The 22,618-nt window shown below is 36.9% G+C and overlaps 1 protein-coding gene across 4 annotated transcripts in view; it reads left to right on the top strand.

The window, feature by feature from the left end:
* The first annotated feature begins 14,672 nt into the window (after positions 1–14,672).
* dlg1 (discs large 1) overlaps positions 14,673–22,618 on the top strand; it is a 115,924-nt gene continuing 107,978 nt past the window's right edge. For all 4 annotated transcript variants that reach the window (XM_066284801.1, XM_066284799.1, XM_066284800.1 and 1 more), the window contains exon 1: positions 14,673–14,937. In XM_066284801.1, coding sequence (XP_066140898.1) covers positions 14,679–14,937 — 259 coding nt within the window. In that variant the 5' untranslated portion in view covers positions 14,673–14,678. The remainder of the gene's footprint in view (positions 14,938–22,618) is intronic.

Raw genomic sequence — 22,618 nt, 5'->3', positions numbered from 1 at the left:
TCTTGCTTAACCACAGCGACTCAAAGTGAAAACGACACCCCTGTATTGAAATCACTAAATACTCCTTAGTAAATTTTCGTTTACTTCTCAATAAACTAGGGCACATTTTTTTTAAATATTATGCTACCTCTGTTCTACAGGGTGTTTCCTAAATATTGGGCAAAAATTTAGGGAGTTATTCTCTGAGTAATTTTCAGACTTTTTTGCTCTTTGGCGATTTTAGGAAAATCTCTTTGTTCCTTAGATACAAGGCCATAAATTTTTATTGGCAAAATTTTTTCTTTTTTATTAAAATAGTTAAAATAAGCCTGGGAAAATGGTGTGAATCGTGAGAAGAACACTAGCAAACACGAAAAACGTCATCTAATATGAATACGTTTCCAAATTTGTCACTTTTAATGTTTTTTCATCGTGCATGCCTATACGAATTCTGGAACTGGTACATTAAAAGGAAGTGGAGGTGCAGAAAAACTCGCGACAGTGAGAACGGCAGAATTGGAAGAAACTGCACTAAACATAATAGAGGAAAATCCAGGTACACTACTAGAAAAATTGAAAAAGCTTTGGATGGTAGTAATAAGACTGCGTGGAAAGTTTTGAGGGAAAATTTGTTGTATCCGTACCGCATACAACATATTCAGGCTCTTTTTCCTACAGATTTTCCTCAGAAGAATTGCATTCTGTCAATGGCTTTTGCACACATTGGTACAAATGCCGCAACAACTGCCGTTGATTCTTTTTACCGATGAAGCAAATTTCCCGAGAGATTCAATGAGAAATTTTAACAATAATCATGCCTGCGTCGAAGAAAATCCATACGAAACACCAGAAGTTAATTTTCAACACCGATTTTCGTTAAAAGTTTGGACTGGAATTGTCGGTGGATCGACTAATTGGACTGATATTTCTGCCAGAAAGACTTACATGCGCAGTTCATCGTAACTGTTTGAAACATTCGTTTTCTGAATTCCTTGAAAATGTTATATTGGAAAACAGAAATGGAATGTGTTTTGTGCACGATGGTGCACCAGCACACTTTAGTGGGATTGCTCGCGAGTTTTTAATGAGAAAATTTGCAGATTGCTGGATCGCTCGTGGTGGACCTCATTTATGGCCAGTTAGATTCCCAGACTTGAACCATCCGTTGTATTTCCTATGGGGTCATTTAAAAGTATGAGTTTGCACTAATCCAGTGGGACACCTGGAAGATTTGAGAAATTGCATAATTAAAGGGTATAATTTAATAAAAAAAAGTCCTGATATTTTTGAAAGAGTTCGGCCGTCAATGAGGAGAATCGTGCATCCAAGCTGGCGGCAGCCATCCTGAAGGATTATCGTAGCTTTTAATAAGTTTCATCAAAATCATTTATCACGTTGCATGTCAGGAATTAAGCGTTTTTTCTAAGATTGTCAAAGGACAAAAAGTTCTTAACAGTACTCAAGGAATAGCTCCCTAAATTTTGGCCTGACGTTTAAGATGCGCACTGTGTGATATCCAGAATTAAAAACAAAAAAAAATACGAAGGAAGGAAGAAAATTAAATTCTATTTGCTTTCAAAACGAATCTCAAAATTAAAATGATACATTTCTTTTTTAATCGTTTTTGTAATTAATTCATATTTAGTTGGTAGCACCCTGACTAAGATAATTTCGCGAAGACGATTTGAAATCGATTCTACCAACTCTTTAATGAAATGACGGGCAATTTTCTCCCATTCTTCGAGAAGAGCGCGTTTTAATTGGTTTCCATTGGAAATCTCATGTTTCCTAATTTTCGCTTCAAATTTAGCCCAAAGATTCTTTATAATATTAACGTCAGGGGACTGCGGTGGGGTTGCTATTAGACGAGGACAGTTACACAAAAGCTACTCCTTCACAATTTGGGTGTTATACTTCTAATCGTTGTCCTAGTAGAACATAAAATCGTTAGAAATGTTCAGTTTTTCTGCTCCGGATTGTAATTTTGCCGTAATATCCCAAATAAACATGCCTGTCCATAACGCCATCGATGAAATGCAGCTTTCCTGTCCCGGCACTGGACATACAGCCCCAAATCATCACACTCCCTCCTCCGTGTTTAACAGTGGCTCTTAAATTTAATGTCTTTAGCGTTTCACCGGGTTTCCTCTGGACAAAACCGTTTCCATCCGATCCTAAGAGGTTGAATTTTTTTCCATTTGTAATTAAAACTCTTTTCCAAAACTTGCTTCCTTTATCCAAATCTCTTTAGAAAATTGTACTCCGATGTTTTGACTCTTCAGGCTAATGAATGGATTTTTTCTGGTTACTTGACCCTGAACTTGATGTTTTTTCAAAACTATTCTTGTGGTTTCTGGATTTACTGACTTGTGTAAATTCTTTTCAACTTCTACAGCCAGCTTGGGGGCACTTATTTGGGGATTCGTCTTTACATATCACGCAATCCACCGTTCATCAGCATTAGTAAAAATTTTCCCTGGGCTTTTTCTCATCTTTTTCTTAATTTTCCCTAATTTTTAAATTTTTCCTACGATGTATCGTATTGTTGCAAGACTTCTTTTTAGAATATCGGCGACTCTCCTGATTGACTTGCCCTCTTCATTATGACTAATTACTAACTCACGTTCTCTCAGAGTGGTATGTCTCCTCATGCTGATTTTGAACTAAGTTCTAACAATTACCAATGAAAGTCCACAAGAACCGTTTATTCTTTGCATTTTTGAACATTTTTTTGCATTCACAAATATTCCATTAACATAAAATTGACCTGTATCATTTTAATTTTGAGATTCTCTTTTAATGCAAATAGAACTAAATTTTTTCCTTCCTTTATAAGATTTTTTTTTCTTGTGTATATTAGAGAACAGATGCAGCATAATATTTTAAAAAATTTATACCTTAGTTTATTGTTAAGTAAGTGAAAATTCATGTATAAATAGTGATTTCATTACAGGTGTGTCATTTTCACTTTGAGCCATTGCATGTAAAAACGAGTAAATCTATCGGCCATGTCTGAATCCTTAAATAATATTATTTAACTGCCGCCGCTGATTTCCTAAGATTTGAAAGGCCTAAATAACGTATGAATGCAGGATGATAGTGGCGAAGACTTTGTAATGCCAATTTCCAATAAAGAAAAATCGAATTTTCCGTTTCTCTCCGACAAACCCATAACTTTAGGTTGAATGACTTTAAGTGGACTTTCCTAGAATTTATGATCCAAAATCGAACATACATAAAGAGCTTTTGCAAACCTAAATTGAGACTTACTCGAGATGCCTAATGCATTTTTATTCGAGGTTATGTAGCTAAAAATCTGAATTTTTACAGAGTTTTCTCAGGGTAAAAAAGACTTAACCGCGAGGGAAATTTCAATAATATATGGCCTCAAATACACCTTGAGTATTAGAGAGAGTCTCGGCGTGGAAGTCTGCTTTATAGTCTCCCAAGGGAAAGATTTCGCTCTTCCTACAGCCGGTCCTGTATATCTTGGATCTCGATGACTGTATATTAGTCATCTGTGATCCGTTAGCATACCAAGTACTTTTTATCGGTGAAAATAAATGGAGAGTAAATCTTTTTTTTATTCAAAAATGACATACTGAAAGCTGCAAAAAATGTTATTGTTATTTAAGTTCTGGTATTTCGTAGTATGCGGCATTCTCTATTGGAAAACAACAAATAGAGAAAGTATTTGAGTTTCCCGTCACCAGTTTTCGCACTGTTCAAAATGTCGTCGGAGGTCCGCGTTATCGTCCCAAAAAACAATGTAATAAACAAACGAAATTAAAATTTTATTTTGGATGCCCTGTATTTCGAGAGCTTCCCGGCGCGGATCCATGTTAATATGAACTTATTATCTCTATAATTCTTCCAAGATTCACTCCCTAAAGTTTGTGTGCAAACTTAATTAGCACCCTGTATGAGCGAGTAGTTTTAGGATTAGTCTCAGTTTCACTTAATAACAACTCGGTAAAGACAATGGAAATTTTCATTTAATATATACTGTGGAAAGAAATGAATGCACCATTAAAAGCTGTCTGGATAGTTGGTGGCTTAGTTTTCTAAGCGAAAACAAAACAAATAAAAAAAATAAATTAAAATAAAAAAAAAATTATTGAATCAAATTAAAAAAAGGATTAATTGTAAAAAAAAGAAATCGCCTTTTATCGGATATATTTCGAAGTATATAGGGTGTTTCATAATAGTATGTTAAAAATTCGGAGGGTGAAGCTGTGGGAGAATTTAAGGAAAAAAATCATTCAAACATGGGTCCATTTTTGCTTTCTACATGAAATACACGGTGATACATTTTTTTTAGTCCTCCTAATAAATCTGTTCCAGCCTTAGATATTTTAATGAAAATTTGGGAACGTAAACCACGTGGAGGCATATTTTTTTGAGAGGAAAACAATATTTCGAATATCACCATATGCGTCTCCATTAATGCAACCCTGAATATTTTAAGTTACAAATATGGAACGCCACTGGTTAAAAAAAATAAAATAATTTTCTGAGTACTTCATATTTCTTTAAACAAAAAGGTTTCTTGGATAATTAAACCTACAAGATAAAAAATGTCCTCGACCTGCAAAAAAACATTTCTCAAGCCTTTTTCGCATATAATCGCGCACTCTTTGAAAAATTCCTGATTCATTTTATTTATAACGAATGAATTATGGCATTTGTCACTTCCCATATTGTTGCGTTTTATTTTTTTCCCATGAAAACGATAAGCGTTATGGTAAATATTCAAAAGGTTTTTTTTCGCATAAATATTCTGAAAATTATTTTCATTTTTTTTAAACTAGTGGCGTAGCATATTTTCCTTTTAAAATGTTCAGTGCTACGCCGTTGGCGACGATATTGGTGAAATTAAAAATATTTTTCCCCTTAAAAGATGTATCCCTACACCTATTTTGCGTTTCCCATTTTTCTGAAAAAATTTAAATGCCAATGTGGATTTGTTAGGAAAATGCTAAGAAAATAACAATTTTCTATCACCCTGTATTTCAAAGAAAAAGCGAGCACGGGCCCATTTTATATATAATAATTTTTATTAATCTCCCGCAGGTTCATAATCTGAATTTTTGATACACTATTATGAAATACCTTGTATATTATGTAAAAACTGTTTTCAGACATTATAGTATTGTATCTCTTACGTTAAATTCCGTTACGGACTTACTCAACTTCTACCCCTGAATGTTCTCTATAAGTTTTCAGCAAAAATAGAAAATTATGTCTAAGGACATTCATGACAAAAATGCACAGGGACACTACTTGGTTTTCACCATGTATATTAGTTATTAAATTTCAATTAGTGTGTGGTTCTACACATCGATCAAATTGACCATCATTCCTGTTGAATTTTGGGCTGAATGAACATTGCGCTTTCGTTTTAATCACAATTCGGTTAGAAAATCAAATCCTTTGATAACATATGCACAAATGCCTCAACAACAAAGTCAATGTTCAATCATATTTTGATTGCTAAAAAAATCAAAGCTATATTTTTGTCCCTGTGATGAAGCTTCGCGAGTCTCGTAATTACAATGCTCACTGAAATATCATTCGAGAAAAGCATTGTTTTCAGCATTGCCTTTATGCACTCTCAATTGACAGCTTTATTATTCGCATGAAATTCTCACGAAATTACTCCCAGTTTCGCAGCAAATAGAGCAGGTTACTCAAAATAACAGCCCTCTTTATTGAGGGTTCGAAAATACAGCCATTTGTGTACGGAACGTGAAAACAAACAGTTTCCTAATCCATATGAAAATATTTACCATTTCATTCCCAGGAGAGGGATTTGAACGCTGTTAGAAGAAAGCTCAGCCGGACCTGGATAAAATTACCTTTCAGGTTCTTATGTCGATTCATATACCAGGGAAAATAACATCTGTATTGATTTTCTGAAGAAGTTTTAACGGAATAGGGCGGTCTAGATTTTTCTGAGAGCAGTGACGGATCTCGACTTAAATAGTGGGCCCTCTTGCCAGTGCGCTCAATAGGCAGTGCCTCATTGGCGTACCACAATGTTTTTGAATTCGGCAATTGTTCAAGATTATTTGTTGAGTCTGTCTGTCGTGATCGTTACTGGCGAATGCAACATTTTTAGATTTTTCTCCGTCGACGTTGGTTCTTATTTAAAAATCGTGTATGGGCGAATGACGAGGGTTTATCGAAAATTCGAACGGTTAGTTTCAGTTGGAAAACGGTCGAACATCTTCAGTCGCCCTCCCACGCACGTCTTCAAAAAAAACTTAAGCTTTTTTCTATCTCTTGCAGTTACCGAGATTTCCTATACCAACACCGAAACGTGTCCACGATGCCCGTGAAATATTACACTATTAGAATTCAGCTTGGAATAGAAAAGATAGAGTCGGCAGCTGCCGCGGTTTTTGGTACACCCTGTGCGTTCCAGCGGCAGTATCGAAACTTTAAAATAAACCGAACGTTTTTTACAAAATCACCACGATGCCATTAATCATTTTAGTCAGAAATGACACATCATGCGACGAAATCATAAGGAAATATACGAAATTTCGTGGGATGCGTACGTAACTAGAATCGAGAAACGTGGAAGACACACATTCTAAATAGACATGATACGTAGCGGAAAAATACGTTTTCCGAGATAATTTAATTCGAAAGGAAATCTAATTTGCGTTGTAGTAAGGGACTACAATTTTATAGCGAATTGAATTGCGATATTCTTTGGAACAAATCCGGAAAATTACCATTTTTATCTTAGATGTCTCGGACCAAGAACTCCGAATAAATAATGGGCGAAGTTTGCTAATATTTTGGCGACGGTTCAAGACTAAGGCGAGGAGACAAAATGGAAAAGAGAGGATTGAATTTCTCGTTTTCTACGTATAGGCTGATTGAAGTAACTTTTATTAAATCTTAGCGGGACCAGTCGGATGTTTGTACGTGCATTTCGCTCACGTTTCCAGGAAGAGAGCTGTAAAGAGAAAGAATTATTACTGTTTGTGACTGGTGACTCTCTCCATGGTTGGTGGTTAAATCACAAATTATTTACCACCCGCAATTGCAGAGAGAGGTCCAAGAGAGACATCGGGAATGGCGATCATCGACGCGATGAAATTTGTAGTTTGATGGGGCTTCGGGAAGGGCATCACGATAAAGCTTCTCAGTGAGTCGCTTTTGGAGACGATTTTAACGCCTTTCCCTTTCCCCATTTTGAAATTCCTCCTCTTTGAGCCTCCGGCGATTCCGCTATTGATTACATTCAAGGGGTAGCTTCTTTCCAGGGGCCTTATCAGCGGACCCCTGGAGATGACAAAAGTTCCACGTGCGGGTGCCTACCTCTATCAGGAACATTGTCCTTTATCTGATATTTGTACGGCTCATACGTCATTTTAGTCATCGCCACGTCCAAGCAGTACAATTTCTCCTAGATTAACCAGTCTGGCAGACTTCTTTTCGATTGTCCAAAACCCGCATCCACTTAAGAACCTCACCCTCGGCCGATCTTTAAGTTGTGGTCCTTTATCTGATCAATCTACAGTGTCACCCGTAAAGACCGCACCATATACGAATTTTTGTGACTCATGTGTTTGGGTGAATTTTTATTTTGCCTTTGGGCTGTCCTTCACAAATGATGAGCAATGACGTACAAACCGAAAAACAAATGTCTGTCTACAACTGTCAAATTGAATTTTTCTTTCAAAAATATTCAAAATCTGCCATTATTTCTCGAAATTTAGGAAAACCTCAAAGGAAAAAGTTTTTTTATTTTGTGTCTGTATACCCATTTTCAACATTTTTGGACGTCTTCTATTTAAACATTTTTTTGTATTTTCGTATTTTCAAGGCATTCAAGTCGGTCAATAATTTCGTGAAGATAATTATAGTATATCGAAATAAATTTTTCGAATGAGTGTTCATTGGTTAAAGTTACAATAAATAGATTTTTTTGAAGGAAACAAAATTTATTCAAGATGCTACATATTTCTTGACGAAAAGTAATTTAGTTTTGAAAGAAAAATGTGCAGATTACCTTATTGCGGTAGCTTTATAATGTTGTTTGGCACACTGTCAGATATACAGGATGTTAGTTAAATCCGTGGCCAAATTTCAAGAGGTGATGCTTCGGGCGATTCTAAGACGAGCAATTTATAGAAACGTAGGTCCAGTAATAGTTCGTTTTCAATATATAGGGAGTAAAAGTTTTTTTGAAAATTCGTTTTTTATAAAAGTTTCTCACTTTTCTTTATGGTTATTAGTGTTATTGACGCGTTACTGTGTTTTTTAAAACTTTTATAATTTTCTCGCTGCAACCAACTAAAAATACAACTTTTTCGGGTCATGAACTTTTTTCGAATCAAATTGTATTTTTAGTTGCTTAATGTGAAAAAAATATAAAAATGCTAAAAAAGTCAATGGGTCATAATAATAATATTAATAAACATAAACAACACTGCCAAATTTCAACAGTACGAGCAAAAGAATTATTAAAATTTATTTTTACGAAAACAAGATTTTAAAAAACCGTTGCTATCCTGTATCTCATAAACGAAACATTACCGCTCCTATTTTATACATGCTTTTCGTTTTAGAATCACCCCTTGAAGTTTGGCCACGCATTTAAATAACGCCCTGTGTAAACAAATAAATATTCTTACGGATGATTTGAATACTTGGAAAATGCAGATATATAAAAAAAGTTAGATGAAAGTTGTCCGATGACGTTGAAAATTGGCGCATGGCTAGAAAATGTGAAACTAAGAAATTTTTTCTTTAGTGCTTTTTCAAAATTTGAAGAAATAATTGTAAATTTTAAATGTTTTTGAAAAAATCGCAATTCGACAATTAAAGATAGTCATTTGTTTATTATTTTTATGTAAGTTAATCAAAAATTCCCATAAGGTGCGGACTTTTTGTGTGACACTGTATATGGCCGAAGCAGTGTGATCGAACATCTCTTCGCCGATATAAAAATATCGTCGAGACAGCGTCGAACGCCCATCAGCGTCATCGGCGATAAACAGTGTGTCCAAAATTCAGTATAGATATCTCGTGAAATGGCGACAGATGCAGAAATCTGTTTGGACGACTGTAGATTTGACTTAAAGTAGTAAAGGTTGTCTCTCCAACGTGCTCTTTAATCGGAAAGGGAGTCACCTTTGGTCGGATCCGGGAGTATCTCTGCAACCCGGAAAGGGACGGGTCGATGCGTTTGCCAAGCGAGTCTGGCCCGCTTCTGGGGGTTAGTAACTATTACTGCGCCTTTTGTTAGAACTAGTACTACTATCACTTGAATTACTATGTAAATAGAGTGAAAAAATGCTTTTTTCGACTAGAGCATGCTTCTAAAAATTGCGGACTCTAACCACAATCCAATATGCTCCAAACTAAGTTCGACAAGTTTCCAACATAGGACATCCATTAAATCTGAAGACTGCCGAATTGAATTAGCTGTCGCAGTTCTCATTCCCATTTTTTTATACCCTCTAGAGGGTTTTCTTGTCGTGTGCGGGCGCAGAAAATACCTCGGAATAAGTACAAACTCAGTTTACACCTAAACTCCTTTCTCTCTTTATAAATTTTCCACCGAACATTAGATCCATCGCCGAGAAGAAAAGTTTGTCGACGATTTACCTGAGGTTCTCAACGGTTTTATATTGCACAGTTTCAGTTACGGGACCCATATTTGCGATGTCTTGACATTGGGTATACGAAATAGAAGCCGGCAGTATACTAGTTCACCTAACTACTATAATCCGGGAAAATAGCCTGAAAAAGCGTAAAAACTTTCCTCATTAATCAGGCTTAAAGGGTACTTTACCCTTACCCAGGAAGTGTAAGACTTCTTAATATCTCGCATAAATCTAATTCAGAGGATGCTTTTCGGCAACTTCACGGAACCATTGAGAAAATAAATTTCGTACTTCGGCGTATTATAAATAATAGAAAGGATTTAGGCAAAGAGTGGTTTAAACGAAAGATTCGCTTATCAGTTTAACTTTGTGCGATGGGAACATTCAATGTGGGAAGGAAATTCAAAGTTTTTACCATATAATTGCGAGCTTGAATGAATGGTTCAAATGCATCAGTTCCTGGTGAAAATTCTCCGAAAGTCACTAAAGCCTTTAAGAAAACTTTTAACGATCCCAATTAACTCCGATATGACAATAATGAAATATTTTGGCAAGAAACTCTAATGAGTATAAACAAAGCTCTGATGCACGTTAAAAACCCCTGGAAACCCGAGACATCTTTGTGAAATATAAAATCCTCGTTGAGTTTTAGGCACACTGGAAAATCCCGAAGGAGGCCTAATATTTCCACAGACTCTCATTATTATATAGAAACCCTTAAAGGCTCCTCCGGAGTTTGGGGCATTTTCTAGAGAACCCCCAAAAATCCCTGGGGATTAACAAAATTTCTTCGAGTTGAAACATTTACTAATACAGGGCGTTCCTTGATGAGGTGATAGTATTCCTGGGTGTGACTCTCCGGACAATTTTATGAAGAAAAACTAGCGCTTTTACTGCCCTAGCTCGATTTAAATGGCCGATTTGAAGGCGTGGATCTATAAAGGAGGCCAATGTATTAAATTTCCGTTAACACTGAACAATAGTTGTTTGCTTTACAAGGGAAAGACCAGCAAATTTACCGCCGCAGCGATATTAGCCGAGTTGAAGACGAGGCCATGAAGTAAGCCAAGGCAGTAAATTTTGTAGAGAATTTACTGTCTGTACAGAGTGTAACATATCATTATCGATATATTTCAGGGCTAGTACTCTGCAAAATAGTAAACAAATGTTTATAGACCTATGGCGAGAAACGCACCATTTCGGATATACAGGGTGGCAAAAATTTCACACCTTTTTCACGTTTTGCGTTTTTTTCGAATTTCGTACATGGATTTTCTTTAAGACTCGCTACAACGAAACGTCAAAATCGTTGGTAGTCGTATTCCGGGTTTCTTGGCTCACGCACTGTTCCATACTTCGTATTTTTTGGATCACCCTGTATGAATTCTGATGTCAAATTTAAATTCCTTCTTCGATTGTTTGGCTTTTGGGTCTCCAGCAGTATTCCTATATTTCATCGCTCTTGTAGAATTTTTAAAAATATCTATCGATGCAAATTAAGGATGCAAAGGGAGCAAGGAAAAGATAATCATCCGACTTAGTTCTCAATTATCTCAAGAAGTTCGTAAGGTCGTTTTTAATCAGAGGGAATACGATCGCTCAATGGAACATCCAAGAAGCTTGGAAACAGAATATTCTGCCTTATCTCAGAGCGCTCCGCAATCCAGTTTTCCAACAAAAGAACACACGTGACTCGCGTACTATGGATTTCTTCCAATAAAGTGAGATCGATTTGTTACTTCGGCTACCCTGATTTGCAGATCTACTACTAATCGAACATCTGCGGGACGTTGTGGGTATAACCCCCCCAAACCCTAACGGCGCTCTGTAGTGCCATGGCGATAGCCTGGGGTGCAATCCCTCAAGAGAACAAATCGTTTCATTGGCTCGATGTCTAGAGGTGTCCAGGAGAGCTTAAAACATAATGTAAAATTTTTTTTCTGGTTTTAACCACTGAATTTGTTTAATTTTTAGCAACATACTTATGTTGCCGTTTTTACGGGTGCTTTCTTAACTACGCCATGCAGCATACTTTAGTTGATGCATAATATAATTTATGTATAATTTTTCCTTTCGTTAGTCCTCTTTTACCCGGTTGACAAAATATGTTTTTCAAGGCCAGTTTTTATTTCCGGGCAGTAAAACTGTTCATTTAGAGTGTGCTGCGCATCATTAAAAGCTCACCTATTTATCAATAGACGAGGGGGAGACCCGTGTAAGAAAATTTCTGTGTATCGCCCATTGGGTGAAATGTCCCAAGGGAGATGATAGATAGGAGCGAAATCAAGATTACAAGACTATTGAGATTCATTCAGTATGTGGGAAGCATAATCAGCTATTCTATTTGACTTTGACTGAAGGCTTCATGTTGGCAATTTGGTTCCACAATAATTTAAGACGATGGCTGGTCCAAAGCCTGTGTTTTAATAAACGAAAATTGAGGTCTACAACTTCGGCTCAAATATCCCCAATTAATTTTGGCTCTACATGAGGAAGTTCGGGAGTTTAATTATTTAAGTTCCTGGGACCCGTTGGACCGGTCCTACTTGGGGGACTTGTTTGCATTCTGGTTCATATTTCGGGGCCAAGTAATAGACACGAATAATTATTAGAGGTTCGACGGAGGGCCGTTATACAGACCTGACATCGTTTTACCTCGTTATAAGGTCATAAAGGTGTTGATGTGCGATGCACGGAGGGTCCGCTTTGAATCCATTGTGCCCCTAAGCGAAACGGAAAGCGGTCAATTCTCTCAGTTGCGTTTGTTTAAAATTTTGTGAAAACGTATTGGTTTATGGGATAATTAACGGTTTGGTTGATGCCACTGTTGATGCCGAGGTTCCGTGGACATTCATCATTTAACACTGTTGGATCGCATTAAGGGACGAATGACTTGCAGAAAAAATTAAGTCGACATAGTCTCAAGGAAAACTTTCAGTTATAATTTGAGAAACGTTTTGGCATTTCCATGGTTTTGGTACCAGTCCAAAAATTTTATTGCGATTTCCATACAAGAAGCATTGTACCGTGTACACAGAAATGCTCCAAAGCAATAGAAGAATTACTTCCTTGGCCTCGCTATAAGCGCCAAATTTCCGCCTCAGTAATTGCATCATTAATCACCAATAATAAATCAACTCCTCGCTTCTATGTTACGACTAGAGGATTTATTTACTGTTCTTTTACTTTGTCCGGGTTTTATTGTGCTTCTTAAGGATATCGACTACCAGATAAGCTCCTGTAATCGTGTAGCACAAACATTGTTGGATGAAAATTTCAATTCAATAATAATTAATTAGTCGGACAGAAGGCAAGCCAGAAGTTAACGTACACGAGAAGTTCTAATTTTAGTGTTGCAAGCAGGGCTCAAATTAATTATTCCTCAGGCGATTTGCGGCGGAAATCGTTATATTTCCTTAGTTGTAAAACACTGAGTTTAATTACACAAATTTTTAATTATGAGACTGAGGAAGAGAATTCGTGGAATATTTCATTCATTTCACTTCTTTGCTTTTATTACTTCGGTTTTCTGCAAGTTTACTATCTTGCGAAATTATATTCGCGTTCTCGATTGGCGGAGATCGGTCTGAAGACGAATAAATAGGTCCGTTTTCCTGTTATCTCCTTCCGGTGTATGAGTAAAAATTTAATACTTCGTTCTTTTGCAATTTTAGGGTTGCGGAATCGATTCGGCACTTTAGGGTGGTTGCCTCTAAACTACGGCTTTCATTTAAGCGGAAGCTCTTTTCGGAGATAGCCGGGCGTTATGAATGGCCATTTTGTCTCCCATTCCGGGGAATTGCTTGTTTTAAGATTACGTTTTTTTCGAGTAAAGATAATGTTTATCGAATCGTCATTTTAAAATTAGCAACGGCCCGGCGATCAGGCGATATTCCAACGCGCGCGGCTTTTATGATGGACCCGGACTCGTCGCGACACTCCTCCACCAACAGACCAAAAAGATCGGGTAAGCGGTCAAAATCTCCGCTTGTCCATCATGACGACGCCATCGAAATCCTGTGGCGAATCTCTTTGTTACTCAATTTATTTATAAACGCGTTGCCCGAAGCCCGAGAGCCTGCTCCTCTTCCAGGATAATCCGACATCGACATAAACAAAAACGGCCCCAACTTCACGGAGACTTTAGATTAATCTATCCAGATGGAACAACACTTCATGGTTTCGCTTGAGTGACATTTCAGATTTAGTAGACGTGGAGGTTCTTCGGCTTGAAAAAAAAAACAGATAAAACTTACACATAAATAATACTGTAGAATGTATTAGTGTTTTGTGAGGGAGATGATAGGCATGTGCCTGTAAGGAAGTTGTCTGGAAAGTTCACAGTTTGGTTGTAGGAAGGTCGTAAAAGGGGGACGAGAGAAGCAGAAAAGAATGGGTTTTTCATGAAAAGGGTCACCTGCCTCGTTGGTTTCAATATTTGGTGTGAGTTACCTTATAAATCCAAATTTCAGAGCTTCCAATGAAACCCTCCAATAATGGACCTATATACACAGTTGTTAATGAAAAGTCCAGGAAATAAGTAATATTTGGAATACTCTCTGCTGAATGTTCCTTTCCAAAAACCGACGATTTTAATTTTAAAAACGTCTATTTTCTTTCTATGTCACAGTCAACAAACGCCTAAGCTACATGTGCAATTAAACACAACGCCATTTTTTTGGTCCCGCTGTATAGCTGTGCCCTCGGCCCGCGCCATCCGACTTATTTTAAATAACTGGAAAATCTATCCACAGCTTATTTCTTGTAGAATCGGTCAGAGGGGGGCAAAACCACAGTTTTCTTAAACGGTCAAATTTTTAGGCTTCATACAGGGTAAGAAAAAAAGCGCTTCAAAAATAAGTCAATAAATTTCGACATTTATTTCATGACTATTTATGCTCTACTTCATCTGCATGGTACGCGCTCTCGTGCAAACGCCTAAAATTCTAAACTTATGTATTTAGCGTGAAATATTCCTACAAAAACGACAACAACAATCCAATTTTGTCATGATTTGTTTCTCGTTACACTCTCAAACATTTAAGTGTGGAAAAGCGATATGAAAGGCGCATGCCCGCCATGACGGTGCGTACGTACGGCATGGCCTTGTTCGGCATGGTGTGGTTGCTGCGCGTGCGCGCCGAAATGAAACGTTGCTCTAAGTGTCAGCGGAGTAGGGCGCGCACCAATCAGCGTCCGGTATCTCGGAATACGGCGTTTTTCACCATTGACGGTTCGATTACGTCTAATCAGGCATCAGCTACGCGGACTCCCGTGGCAGAGCCGACAACGTTTTGTGAAGTACATGGATATTTGCCTGTGGATGACGGTAAGTTCTGAGGACTTGTTAATAGAGTTGATTTCAGGGGACTTCATCGAATCTCGTTCGATGACTTCAGAATTACAGTTCACCAATTTAGCATTAAAAAATTGCCTTCGTGCCAACGCGAAGGTGACCACAGGGACGAAATTGGGAGTGGCAAAAACAATCTTAAGTGTGATCGAGAATAAGTAAAAATCTGTCGTTAAACTCGTAATGCTGATAATGCTAATAGCGTCTCGCCATTACCAGTTAAGGGATTAGAAGTAAAATTTCCTCAGAAGTATAGTGATTCAGAAGACATAAAATGCCATTACAACGCGCCATGGTGTGTCACGTTTTGTTCAAATTCTATTATTATTGCCCCCCGGCGCATTTATGTTGAAAATAAATAAAATGTATTTTTACAACTCTTATCTCACTGAAAACCACTTCCATAGAACGAAATGGAAACTTACACACAATGGATAATGGTCTATTATAGCTTAACAAACAATACACGTCGTTTTCTAAGGGGTGTCCAAACTTACTTTTTGTCTGAAAGGACAACGAGGGAAATGCCTTCACACACTAATCAAATTGGAATGTTGGATTTTGGTATGGGTATGGGTAGTGAGTGATGTGCAAAACTATGGAAACGTCAAAGTTTCAATTCCATTATTTATCGCTTGCAAAACTTACAGCGAATTCCATTTGGAAAGGACGCATCTGACAAGCAGGAGAATCGAAAATCTGCAAGTTGAGAATATCCCGGAAATTTCACTTTTAGGCCACATTGTGACTCACGTTAGATACAGCGTAACGCGCCCAGTTCCATAAAAATGTCTGGACATTTCTCGGTCGATTATCCATCTGTCACATTTCCTCCAAAACTCCCAGGAATCGATTTAAATTCAAGTAAAAAAAGTCGTAAATTTTGTCGTTTGTTCAATCCAAAGAAATATCGAGACATCGAGGGTACACAGCAGCGGAAAAACATGATGAAATTTAAGACCTTGCGAGTTCTCTGTAGTCAGCTCGGGTGTTTGTGCCGCATTTTGACGAGACATTTCGCATAATGAATGCACAGAGTACCGAATCGAAGCGGAACGTTGTACTGTGAGAATTTGGCGTTTCTTGTACAGAAACCGGTAAAGTTAATTTGGAAAAAGTAAAATATTGAAAAAAAAACTATTAATTAACGTCTGAAAGTGCGATATGTTTGATGCCGGATATGAAGAAGAAATGATCTGATCAACACTCGGAGTGAGCGATGAGTTATGTAGCCACACGCATCGTCGTGGGGCCACCTGCATCATCGTGTGGTAATCTGCATCATCATGTGGTAATCTGCATCGTCACGTGTTCCTCTGCATTTCGTCTTGATTTAATTTTATCCGATGTAAGGACACCTGGCACCTTGAATAGCGAATAGATAAGGGACAACATCAAACCGCCCTCATCCACCAGTGGAACGCATCATTCTTCTCCATAATTTTCTGCAAGCAGTTATGTTGCAATTTTAATCGTTGTGTATGAGTGAAACAAAATGGTTTTTTAAAAGCAGTTTGGTTAAATAAAGAAACTTATATTTCACTATAATTTATATAATCGTCCCGCTATCTGCACACTTCCTCGTTATTGTGAGCAACTATAAACAAGAGAGAACACGATAAGGTGTTGATTTGTATGTGCACATTGAAACCTCTTCTAGTGACCACCCTCACATTCAGTTCTAAATAAAGATGGGGTTTTCCCAGAAATTCGTTGAAGTTTCCACTTTTGCTCAACTTGTGGGAGATCCATAGATGGTAGTATTGTTGATCTTCATACTCGCACATTTAACAACTACTTAAAAACACCTTGGTTAATTATAAATAAAGAATTACTTTGGAAGATGGTTTTTATTTGCAAAGCACTGGATATTGTAGTTGATCCCCCTTTTAAAAGTATATGAGAGCGATCTTTAATCTTATGTCCAGCGATGGATGTGATCGGGTGAAAGGGCCAGAATGTTGTAATGGTGCGTGATTCCGGTCGGCGGGACCAGAAACCTCTATCGTCCTTCTCGTAGGGCCAAAATGTGTGTGTGTTTCTGGTAGGGCCAAACTAAGGTGGATTCCGGCTCGAAAAATCGGAGATGTTGTATTTTCGCAAACGCTAGATACGAGGGTAATCCCAGAAATAACGTTTCCTGTTTTTTTAGATAAAGAAAAAAGTTTTACAATTACAACAAATTAATACATCACATTAAACCTGCATAATGTTTCTATTATCCACACAGTCGCCATTTCGGCCAATGAATTTTTGTGGGCTCTCTTGCAGTTTTCTCTTGCCTACGTCATACCAGTTCGCCTCTTTGTTGTTGAGGAAGCTAAAGGATGCTGAAAGTATTAACCAACTAGGTATGGAAGATCTCATCAGTTTAGACATACAGGGTGTTTGTTTCAAAAGGAAACGCTTCAAACATCTTTTGACTAGGTGGAAAAGTTAAAATAATGAAAAAGTCTATAGATATCAAGGGGGAAGTTTAATGTGACAATAGAGAGAATTGATCAGTCACTCCCTCACCCTTCGCTACCTTCACTTTGATATTTCAAACAGTATCCCCCATTGAGTGGCATATCATTGCATGCGGAATTCAGCTTGTTGTGTAACTATACCTAGAAATCTGAAACCGATTAATGGAATCGAGAGTTGGAAGGCACCATACGTACTAGTTCAAATAGCTTATTGCGATCAAATAATTCATTTCGTAAAGTGCTCAAAATGTGAGCCGTTATTAGCGGGGCAATAATAATAAAGTTTGTTTCGAGAATGGCTTAGTGAACGATTTGCGGAAAAATGAGTGGGTAGAAGAAGTGCATTAGAATGGCCAGCACGATCTTCAGATCCCGGTCCACTAGACTTTTTCCTATGGGGTTACTTAAAAAGTTAAGTCTTTAGAGCTTCACTTGAAAGTATTCAAGAAATGAAAGATATAATTTTCCTAGAATGTAGAAGTATTACTGAACAAACTTTGGCGAATGTCCGCGAATAATTTGAATACGAATTTTATGACTGCCTCGCTAATACCGGCTCGCATGTTGAGCACTTAGAAAAATGTATTACTTCATCTCAATGAGCTATTTGCAGTAGTACAAATTTTTCCTTCTAATTCCAGACTTCATTAAGCGATTTTGGTTTCCATAGCATAGTTACATACCAAATCAAACTCCCTTTGCAATGGTTTTCCACTCGATGGGGGGTATATTTGAAATATCAAAATGTGAGTAGCAGAGGGGGGCGGGATGACTGATACAATTCTCTTTAATGTCAAATTGAACTTTCCCCTAGATATCTAAATAGACTTTTTTTAATATTTCAAATTTCCTTCCCAAGGAAAACACATTTCGGGTGGTTCGTTTTGAATTTATTTGTTTATCTTATTTGAAAGGGAATTAAAATAATTTATTTTAAAAAAGTACACGATATCTCATTTAAAAAAGTAGCGTTTGAGGCATTTCAAATGTGAAAAGTTTGGATAATTTTTCACATTCTGAATGAAATTTCTCGAAAATTAAAAATTTACCCTCGCAAAAGGGTCCTTTGATTTTAACTGGACATGTTTTAAAACGATCCAATGAATAGTATGTATGTGCATTTATTGAGAATTTTAGAAAGCTTATTTTTTCTTCGTTCTTTATTTTAAATTGAAATAACTAGGAAACTGCTAAAAACCTCACATATTTTGTAATAACCAAATATACTTATACTTAGCAAAATTAGCATTCGTAACAAACTATAGGGTATTCCGTTTAAAAAATGTATTTTTGTCATGCGACGGTTTTCTGGAGAACCCTGTAACTTGGAAAATATTAAATAATAAAATTAGTGAAAAGCTGAATAGTTTTTATATTAAAGTTTTTTTTCTAGTCCTTATGGTTTTTAAAATAAGTTGGAGGACCGTTTTACGTGGACCGCTTTGTGCGTAGGCCTTTACGCACATGTGCGTCAAAGCGTTTTCTTCCGCGACTCCGGGCCTTGTTTCACGCTCTTAGGGAAACAATATTAAAACTGTCCCGCATTTCGATTTAAAAAAATGTCCAGTTTAAACAGCTACAGCACTGGATGATAGATGAAGCTAACTGTCCATATTGGAGCTGCTTAATAAAGCTCCCTCCGAGTTTCCTAAAATCCATCATTAAAATGGGATTTAAATGGAGACTTGCTTTATAATGGTCGCTTTTCATATTTTTGGCCGCTAAATTGTCGGAACGGCAATTTGTCAGAGATGCGAAATTGGGTCGACATCTCCATTTATAAGTGGCCCCAATCAATAAAATTGGCTCGCAATCCTAAATTAATTGCGCCAACGTCACCGATTTGGCTGGAATGGCTTTTAAATCACATAATAACTATTAGGCACATTTACGGTTTTCGGAAATTTTACAATTACCGGGGGAATTTCAATCTCCCGGGTTTCGAGATGCGCACGGGAGACGTAATTTTGGGTATCGTCCGCGCATTAAAGCGCCATTTTAGGCCAAGCATGTAATGCGAGGAACAACAATGAAGTAAAAGTCTTAGTTTAAGGTATTAACCTTCGTCAAATAAGCTGTCGAGGCCTGAACACTTCCTAATCCTAAATTGACTTTACGTGAGTCCCCGAGTCTCCGGATTATATTCGCTTCCCCTGGTAATTGATGGAGGAGGTTCCAGGGACAGCGATGGGTATCATTGACCTTCGTAAAAACATGTGCCAAAACATCCATCCCTAAATCTAGCAACTTATCACGATTGATTTCCTGAAAATAACGAAAGCGGTCAGGTTGGGTCCATATGAGTTTGGTAAAGTGCTTACAACTGATGATATGAAAACTACTTCCATAAATGAAAATTTAACAAAAAACCTCTTTGCGATATTAAACAAGCAGACTTAGCAGATGACAAGGTCTTTTCCGGGGGCAAACTCACAAAATTACTGGGTTTCTATACAGGGCTAGGCAAAAGTCAGGAATAAATTTAATATCTTTTCAACGAGTGACTTAGAAAAAAAGCTGAAACCTGCGAATTGATTTTAAGCTGTATGCATTTTCCGGCAGTAAAATGATATATTTTCCTTCAACCCTTTGGCTGCAACACTACCCACTTTGGTTTTTTTTAATTTTATTATTTTTATTTTTTTAAATTTTTTTTTATGGAAACATATGTCATGTGTAAGATCGTTGAGAAGCTCGGGAAAAATGGAATCTCACTACGCCCTTTTTTACTCATGTAGTTATTAGAAAATAAAACAAAACTGTTTTGAAACCCTAATAATCACGAACACCTTTTTATTCCCATTTACACGTTTTTTAATGTGGCAGATGCTGAAAATGTCCTCCACTCTCTGTTTGGCATGCTCCCAGGCGATGGTAAACCCCAATAAAAATTAATATCGATATGCTGGTTTTATTTCTGAATGGGTTTTTATTTTAAATCGATAAAATAAATAAACACGGTGGCATTCAGCACATCGAGATGTGCTTCAAAAGGAGAAAAAATCTGCATTTTTTGTGGCAAGTTTATTGCCTATATAAACAATACGTTTTTTACTCAATTTTAAAACTGTAGCATTCTTGTGTAAAATTAACTTAAAAGGTCCAGTTTATTAATTTCTGTACACTCCAGATGTTCTCATTGAACTCCGGAGGCCATTCGGAATTCCATCGACGCATTTTACCATCGCCTGGGAGCACGCCACGTAGAGAGAGGGTGGAGGACATTTTCGGCATGTGCTACGTTAAATAACCTGTGGATAGGACTAAGCAGGTATTCGTAACTTCTGTGTTCGTGAAAGGGTTTTTTTTATTTACTCATAACCACATAACTAAAAGGAAAAAAACGACATGATGAAATTAAATTTTTCGCGAGCTTTTAAACGAACCCACACAAGACACACATATGTTTCCATAAAAAAAAGGTTGGGCGATGTTGCAGCTAAGGGGTTGAAGGAAAATATTTCATTTAATGCCAAAAAATACGTACAACTCAAAACCGATTCTCGTATTTCATCGTTTATTTTTTAAATTGCTCCTTGAAAAGATTAATTTTATTCCGGACTTTCGCCCAACCCTATATATTTGATTCTCATGTTCGTACAACTGAATCTGAAATGGTTACTGCTTAACATGCCCGGACCTGTTTATTGAACCTCGAACTTAAGGGTGCTTCGCTCCCTTTATAATATTCTCTTTGAAGTGCCCAAATGCACAGAGCTATTTTTGTGTCCTAAGAAATGCGGACAAGAAAGGCCTGCACTATAGCATATCAGTTAAACACGTTTTAGAAAACGACACAAAGCATTAGCCAAAGGGATTCATTGTCCTTTAAGCCTTAAATTTAATAATAATTGTGGCAAATTAGTTCTCCGTTCTATTATAAATGCTATATGGTATTGTTATTGTTGTGACGCAAATAAGGCAACTAGTTCCATATAAATCTTATTCAGTGACTTTTGTACATGACGGTAGAGGGCATGAAGCCCCTAAGCAAGGATTATCCATCCCTTGGGGCTAACCCCCAAGGGGGTCGTCTAGTCGAAAGGAGGCGGGAGTAGTTCATTTTCAATTTCAAGTGTCCCCTAGAGCTGGTTACCACTTCCTAATGACTTTCAACTTGCTCCCCGCGCCTGACTACAACAACCATCGTTACCACTGGTCTCACTTAAATGATTATTAATGCTTAAATAAGCATTAATAACATCGAATAATAAAAACATTGCTCGATTGCTTCGCTAGGTAACTCGGTTCTATCCTTCTCTGACTCTATACCCCATGATGGCGGCATGGTGGTCACCTCTTGTTAAGGCAGCTTGACGAGCATTCTCGGATGACCAAGGCATTCATAGGTTAACGTTGTTCGTGACTTACGCTAGAGATCTTTAAAAAGAAAAACTTTAAACGGTATTTGCATTATGTGAATTCTCTTCCTAAATTCAATTATATCTTATATAATTTTTCTTAAATTTTGTTTAGTTCCTATTTTTGCTTTGTCGGCATTTACAAATAATTTCACTTCTTCCAATAAAAACGTAGATACTGTAACTCGCTTCCCCTAAATGACCATTAATGTCTCATGATATATGCATCAAAGCTGGCCTCCAACTCCTTTGTAATCCTGTTTGTAATCACAATTAACTATAGTTAGTATCCAATTGTTGGGAGTTCCTCAAGAACGATTAACATTACCAATTAAATAACGAACTTCCATTAACAAATTTGAAATTTACGTCATAAGGTACAGGATGATCCACGTACGATAATCCACTAACTTACCTCCAAATTGGTAAGATTTGAAAAAAAAATGTATAAATGTTATTCAGTTTTTCATGAATTTTTATTATTTAATATTTTCGAAGATACAGGGTGGTTTAGAAAACCGTGACGTGACAAAAATATTTTTTTAAAATTGGAATAGCCCATATTTTGTTAGGAATATTAATTCTGCTTTTAACAATAAGTATTTGTTCTTATTGCAAAATATGAACTTTTGGTAGTTTTTTAGTTAATTCAATTTAAAGTAAAAATTGAAGAAAAAATAAGCTTTTTAAATTTCGCAATAAATTGACATAGTTATAAGTGAATTGTTAGAAAACTTGTCTACACAGAGATTGGTTCTTCTAGAGTATATTTTTTATTTTCGAGAAATTTTGTACAGAGTGTAAAAAGTGTCCAAACTTTACACATTT

Source organism: Euwallacea fornicatus, chromosome 8, assembly GCF_040115645.1.
Source record: "Euwallacea fornicatus isolate EFF26 chromosome 8, ASM4011564v1, whole genome shotgun sequence".
NCBI classification, from domain to species: domain Eukaryota; kingdom Metazoa; phylum Arthropoda; class Insecta; order Coleoptera; family Curculionidae; genus Euwallacea; species Euwallacea fornicatus.
Note: the sequence above shows the minus strand (reverse complement) of the source record. Positions and strands in the feature narration are given on the sequence as shown.